The following is a 7,729-nucleotide window of genomic DNA, read 5'->3' on the forward strand; positions in this document are numbered from 1 at the left end:
ATTCAGTGATGAGCACAACAACATTAGAAATGCAGAGGCACAGATAACTGAGTATGCATGAATCATCTTCAACAGCCCGGTCAGCTGGTGATTTTGCCATCTTCTCACTACTTCTGGACTGGATGACAAATTGGGCAGAGTAACAACGTTGTCATTTTGCCATTTACGAAATTGCAGGGTACATTTCAAAATAAGATTAAATTTCCAAAAGCAATAAGAGAACCAATCAGTAGGCGAGTTCTGATGGGTAAAATGAGCAAAGTGATGAGAGCTAATGGATATGAACAGACTGAGCCTCCGAGCCTCCAGTTTTTTCCCTGCAGTCAAATCAGTGCCCATTCATTTCCTCAGCAAGCCAACAGAACTAATTAAAGCCCCCTGCTGCTGCTGATTCATAATGAAAGAATAAGGCTAAGATCACAGTGGGCATGTCTTCATTGTTTACGCTGGCCACACGTCTGGGTTTAAAACCGTCGGAAAACATTGCCGTGCTTGTTTGCGGCAGATCACAAGAGCCTTTCAGCTCTGTTAATTACTGCCGATCCACACGCCGGTTGCCACAATATTTTCACAGAGAGCAGCAGATACCTACAGAAAACCGACTCCCGCACATAGGAGACGGTAATTATTCGACAGCACCTCAGAGCATATTACTGGCATGTGAAGAGAGCGAGTACGGCATGAAAAAATATCACTGTGATGCAGGTCCAAAATCAACCAGAAGCTTGGCAGCTCTGAAGCCGGCGAGAGTCTCTGTGAAGTAGTTGGCTGGACCAGAGCATGACACAATGTGTGCCACTGTGGTTTCACTCTGAACCGCAGAGCATGTTAACACTGCAGTCCACACAAGCCTGTTTATCTAATCCCCACACAGTACAGCGGAAAAACCAAATGGCACTAAATAAATGAAAAAAAGATAAAAATAGATAGAGAGATAGACAGATAGATTTGTACATACATTTGTAGTGTGTAGTAGTGACTATATACTGTAATAAGTAAATGTTATTATTGATCACTTTAGCCTTGTCATTTGAATAGTAGCTATGCTGAAAAAAAGTGTGGACAATAGTGGATTTACAGTTAGTGACCTGTCAGCCCTACGCTTGTATTAGAATGTGTTAAAATAATTTAAAAAACAATGAGCTGCTTTTAACTCTCTGTACTGCTCAAGAATTTTTTCAAGAATGTTGGTTAGAATGGGCATGGACAAACACATGTACATTCTTGTCTTTTACCTGTAGGAGACAGAAGTAGTGCCTGTATTTCCATTTTGAAAATGCCAACTTTTTGCAGTGGCTGAGAGTTAATTTAAGAGTTAAAATGCGGACCGTTTATTTGATGAGAAGGTAACAGTGTTGTAACAATGGACATAGAAATTAGTGAAATTACATGTTACTGTGAAAAAAATCCATTAGTAATGCCATTTATTTTAACGCCATTATTCCCATCAGTGGTCACTAGAGCATCCATCCCTACATCGATTCCTCTAGGTTTAGATTGTGTTTTATTTCTGTAAATATATTGGAAACAGACACAATGCTTTAACTGCACTGATGCAGTAAATCAACAGCTGCAGTCAGGGTTAATATATAAAGTTTTCACCTTTGAGTGAACTCGTTTTTCCATCACTTGGATTTGTAATCCATCCTACTGATGTCTATTTTACTGCTGTCAAATTTACATTTCTGTAAATGTAACTTTGATAATAACCGATCCAAACTAGCGGGCAGTTATAGATTAACTATTTCAAAGAGATTTCCTGAGAGTGTTCCTTTTATCATGTCATGAAAATATGTCTGCAAATTACAAAAATTAACAACATCAACAGAGGAGGTACTATATATACAGTATATATAAAGTGGAACCGTGTGACAATACCACAATATCAGCAACGAGAGAGGACAAAAAGGAAGTCAAGATTTTGCCTGCACACAATCCGATACAAGGTAGAACATAAATGACCTTATTCACTTAGTGTCTGAATATTGGTTTAACTTTTAAATTAAACCCGCAAGTGACAAAGTCTCCTTTAAAAGTGAGCGGCTACTGCTGCAGTGTGGAGTCTCACATTGATTAAATGTCTCTCATCCAGGCCTTTGTGAAGATTACCTACCTCTGAGGGAGGAGCTGATTGATTGATTCTGCCTTCCTGTGAGAAGCAGGGTTACTGGATCCCTGTGACTTTTCTACAGATATCTCCTCATGTACAGAAAGTCATAGTTAACTAAGAAATAAGGAAGAATTTTCTTTTAACTCAAACAGTTAACCATGTACTTTTATTTTTGGAGAAGAACCAATTCCGTCTTGTCATTTTATCAGGGTCACCACAGTGGTGGTCAGCACCAGTCGAGCCCCCAATAAAATGATGTCCAAACACAGATAAATGTATAAAATCAGCATAGTTCTTAAAAGGTTTTTGAATTTGAATTTGATTGGATAAAAATGACTGATATTCCAATATCAATATCACTTATCCATTTGATTCCTAATCAATTCTCAAACTCAAATCAATTCTTCAAACAATTGTCATTGGTTTAGGAAAAAAAAAAAGTACAAACGGGGGTTGTTTGGCATTTAAAATAGAAAAGTTCTCTGCAAAACCTGCAACTACCAACGTCTGCAAATTAACAATGTTCTTTTAACAAAGAAGCTTGAGGGGTCCACAGAGCGCTTTAAAATGTTATGTTGACCTTTGACCATGAAATTCTAACTGGTGTGAGAGGCGATGTCCAGAAATGTCCCGTAGGCGTGCTCTGAGGTACGTCCTTGCCTCCACAAAGACAAACTGACAAGAGGTCAGAGTCAGAATACTGATGGATTCCTGAGAGGAATTAGCAGATAAGTCACAGTGGCCTTGACCTTTAGCAACGACAACCTAATCAAATAATCCTTGACCACAGTTGACCAATTATACCAAACACCAAGAAATACTAAGTTTCAGACGTGAACATGGTTAGTATCATTGTCTATGGGTTTCCAGTTTCGGGAACCCCCGACCTAAACCACAGATTAACACGTAGTCCCATGACACAGTTTTCATAGCCAGCAAATCCTGTTTTTCCCAGTTAGAACCCACCATGGGTGGGAGAGAACATCTTAATGAGCTAAATTACATAAGAAGGAATAATCCATGTGTGGGTTATGTGTGTGAAACACACACACACATACAAACATTAAATTCTTTCTATTGCCCCTGAAATGAACAGAACAGAGGAGTTGTCGAGGATCCCAGGGTTAGATTTTTATCTTTACAACACAAGTGCAAGTCCTGGACACAACAGTGTTCCTCTGCCGTTCCCTTGTAGATATGTCCCTGCTGGTAAATGTCACGTCAATATTCACTGGCAGCTAATTAATCTGAGCTCCCATAGAACCTGCTATCTTTACTTCCTACTGGAATACAAATGGCTCAGTGGCTGGACCTCTGCTCCTAATACATACATGTATTAGCCCAGAACGCTAGCACAAAATGATGCAGTTCATATGCTAAATTAATGTTGTTATTTCTATGAAAATTGTATTATTTCAGAGAGAGAAAAACACAGCATACCTGAACGTGTGTTTCCCTGTGGGCTGAGGATGTTTATGTTGTGCTAGAAAAGAGCGACAGCTTCAGCGATACGTGAGAGTGGCTGATTATTAAAGTTGAATACGATAATAATTTTTATTTGTGTACACTTTTCCCGATTCCCTTTTGTTTTGTAAGTGACTTTATGTATATAGTTAGCGCTGTAAAAATTAGAGTTAACCGCATTAACTAATTTGTGAACATTAATCCAATCTAAATTTGAAGGTATTTCAACGCAGAGGCAGAAGGACACGTATTCAATGTCAACCGTCAATTCACTTGTTTTCACACACGGTTGATACAAAAGAGCATCTAATCCAGCAGAGGCTTCAACTTCCTATCAGACCAGCCTCACTGAGCGCAGGAGAGTAAATACGTCTGTGACTGACACAACTGTCAAATGGATTGTCAGGAACCGTACACTGATTAATTATTGTTGGATATTGAGGACAACAGCAACTCTCAACACATTCTACAAGCCACCATCAAGATACATGGTAATGACTAACAACCAATCGAAAAATGAACATAGTTTTTCCAATTTGTGGGTAGGATTTGAGTTACATTTGAGGCACAAATAAAAACTGCTGTAAAAGACATACATTTACCTGCTGGCAAAGGCAAGGCAAACAAACAATCAATGGTTTTGTCATATTTAGAACTGATAATTGACCATTAATTGTGATTAATCCACAGCTACACACTACCATTCGAATTAATTGACAGCCCTTATTATATGGATTCAGAGTATATTATTTCTGAGTTCAGACATGGTGTGTGCCTGCTGTTTTTGGTGGATTGTCTGGAGCTCAGGGCTTACCTTTCCTACGTAGACTAACAGCCTGGCATTGAGAGGGTTTTCATCAGGACTTAGCCAGAGCTCGGAGTTATCATCTGATGACACCGAGAACTGGAAGTCACCTAAGAAAAAACAAACAAGAATAAGTTATCGGACATATTTGAGATGATATTGATATATCCAAATTAAAAATCCAGTATGGAGTCTATTTTTCCAAAACATAGTTCTATTTAATCAAAAAAAGAAGTTAATTCCAACACAGGGAATGACTTTTAATTTGAAGTAGCATTTGTCAGTTAATATATAGAGTATATATACATTTGTAATTTCACAGCAAACTACTGCAGTGAAATCAGATGACAAGTGTATATAATTGATAAATGTGTGTGTAAACCTTTAGTTCTGACAAAACTGTGATAGTGACCATGTGGACACAAATGCAGTGATTTCCATCTACTTATTTACTGCATGTTTGTCTTTGTTCGTTTGTGGCAAGCAGAACAGATGAATACTTGAGATCCTCAGAACTGTTGAAGAATATCTTTATGTGTCTTTCTTCAATTCCTTTGATGATATCCACATTGTGTTCAACTAAACAGGCAGTTTTCACACCGAGTTCACACGTTTCTTCATTACATTGAAGATCATCATATTTTATTACATATAATGTTGCATTATTAGTGGTGCATGAGAGATTTTATTTAAGTTAAGATAATTTCATTGGCAGAATTGAACACCACCACATCTACTAAGCATCAGCTCAGGGTTGTACTTCACAGGGTGGGGTGAAGGGCACTTGTGTGGTCCTTGTCAGTATCCTGAGGAGGGTAAGGCCTTTGAGCCGTCACATTAAAAGAGCCTTACACTAATGAAAGCAACGCAAGAGAGCGAAATGAGCAGTAATCCAATTAATAAGTTCATATACTGCAATTTGTGTAAGGGCACACGGGTTTAACAGTGTTTCAGTTCCCATGGCAACTGGGTGAGGGGACTCTGCAGTGAGATGAGCTTCTCTAATCTTGGGTATTCAATTTCAATGGAAACCAGGATATCCACTAAATCAGTGTCTGAGAAGTGTCTGGGTGAGACAGCCATGAAGACTGTCTCCTACTGAAGGACATGAAGACATTACAGTGTCAAGGTCATCAGTAATAAGATGCAATGGTTACCATCTCTGTAAGGGTGAAGGAAGCCAAATATTCTCAGGCCATAGTTCTTCCACTTTGGAGCCACTGCCAGCTTCTTCACAGTAGTTCTGGTCTGGGGGGTTGGGGAAAACACAAAAAACATTTTCATGTGTTAGGTTAATATTATCAAGCAGCTGGGCACAGATATGACATCATACCTGAACATCTAACAGGACAGCACTACAAATATATTCACCTGGTCTGAGTTGAATACAACTTTTTAGATGTACAGCATTAACTTAGTGAAGTTGACACGACAGTCTACTAAGTATTCATTATTCTCTATTCTCTGCTATCCAGGAACAATAATTATGTTTAGCACCAGTTACAATGAAAGGCTATGATAGAGAATGTCTAATAAAGATGTCAAGATAAACTAATGATAATGATGACGACAATAAGATCAGGAATTACAGTCACTCATATTTCCCCTGTGTGTTAGTTTTAACCAGTGTATTCAAGTGTCAATATACACCGAAAGTAAATCTGCCCATTTTTATTAACACTAAATACAAATTGATGGTTTCACAAAATCAGAATTTCAAGGCAAATAAAAAAGGCAAAAAATACAAGACACATAAAATATAGAATTATACATAATGTAATATGAATAACAAGAAAGAGAACGAAATGTGATTCCTTTTTTTTTTTTTTCATCTTATGTTGTAGGTGTTAAAGTGTTCATACTTACGTGCGGGTAAAGAGGGAAGTGCAGGTTCTTTCTGAGTTGGGCTATGGAGGAGCCACACCAGTCCTCAAACACATGCAGATTGGCAAGGCCTTTATACTGCAATACACAGTTTGGATACGTATTAACTAAACTTCAATGTACACAAAAAGCATCTTTTTTTGGCATTTACTAGAAATGGCATCAAGGGCCCTGTCGTTGAACGGCGGTTGGCCAATAAAGCATGCTCGGGCGCCGCCCATAGGGTTAACATTTTTTAAATAAACAAGAATCACTTATTTTGAGTATAAGTGAACATAACATATAATTTATAAAATATAAGTTAATTTCAACACATTTCAAGAATCACTTATTTTGAGTATAAGTGTACATAACATATAATTTATAAAATTTAATTATAAAAGTTAATTTCAACACATTCTTTTCAGTAAAGCAATATATTTGTGGTGAATAATGTGACTACAGAGTGGAGATTCAAATATCTTCACTGCCGTGAAAAAGTAAAAAAAAACCCAAAACTTAAATAACAGTTTGTCATGAGTTTGGGGATGAGGTTAAATTGAGAATGTCTAGAGCGGTTTGTCATGACTCAGCTTTGCTCATTTTTTGACATCTACTCTTTACACGGGAAAAAATTGCAGGACACAACCAGAACACCAGGGTGATACCAGTTTGCCTTAGGGTGTTTGTCTACTTACACAGTGAAACATGGCACTGCCTCTACACGCGGAAAAGTCTCTAATGACTTGTGTCAAACCTACAATGATAATGGTACAAAACTGTAAACGTAAGCTCTGAATGGTTGCTACTGGGCGGATGAAAACGTGTGTGAGTGTGTTTGAAAGTCCACAGAGGCCTATAGGCCAATACACTGTATGTGTGCACTTGCCAACCAAGTCTGTCACATCACACACATTTCATTAGCGGTTAGCCAAAGTGGCAAAACAGTGTGGGTTTTAGTTTTGTGCTATTGATGCGTAATGCCAAGTATTCTTCTATTGGCTCCCCTAGCTTTATTTGTGCAAAAACTGTAATCTTTTGGATTAGGTTTTAGTTATCTAACAACAAACAAACAAAAACGCAGTTAGTTGTCAGACAGGTGAGATACTGTATATAATTACAGCTTCATCCTCATCAACTGCCCTGAAACTAATCTCTCTTTTTGGTATTTCTTTTGCAGCCTTTTGTGAAACTAATAGGTGTAGAGGTGGAGCTTTTCCTAGTGAATTGTAGTTTATAGAAAAGCCAGAGGCTGCTGCTCACTCAATTTATATGTCAATAACCTGGGATGTTTGTCTGAGGAATCACCAAAGGAATCACCAGCAAAAGATCTAACACTGTTATCAAATTGGGAGAGAAGTATCTTCAACTGATCTTAAAAATGACTGTATTTATTACCAGTAAAATCATCAGATTGGTGGCAAAGACAACCTGGTGCTGCAAAACCTTTTGCAGAGCATGACTTTTTCAGTCAGATTCAAGTGGTG

The 7,729-nt window shown here is 38.0% G+C and overlaps 1 protein-coding gene across 2 annotated transcripts in view; it reads right to left on the minus strand.

Moving 5' to 3' along the window:
* The window catches only part of b4galnt4a (beta-1,4-N-acetyl-galactosaminyl transferase 4a), a 108,472-nt gene that overhangs the window by 32,815 nt on the left and 67,928 nt on the right, over window positions 1–7,729 (minus strand). For both annotated transcript variants that reach the window (XM_025056025.1, XM_008312321.3), the window contains 3 exons: window positions 6,246–6,341; window positions 5,537–5,627; window positions 4,389–4,489 (listed from right to left, as the gene is read on the minus strand). In XM_025056025.1, the coding sequence (XP_024911793.1) occupies window positions 4,389–4,489; window positions 5,537–5,627; window positions 6,246–6,341 (288 nt within the window). The remainder of the gene's footprint in view (window positions 1–4,388; window positions 4,490–5,536; window positions 5,628–6,245; window positions 6,342–7,729) is intronic.

This window comes from Cynoglossus semilaevis, chromosome 6 (assembly GCF_000523025.1).
Source record: "Cynoglossus semilaevis isolate Cse_v1.0 chromosome 6, Cse_v1.0, whole genome shotgun sequence".
In the NCBI taxonomy this organism is placed as follows: domain Eukaryota; kingdom Metazoa; phylum Chordata; class Actinopteri; order Pleuronectiformes; family Cynoglossidae; genus Cynoglossus; species Cynoglossus semilaevis.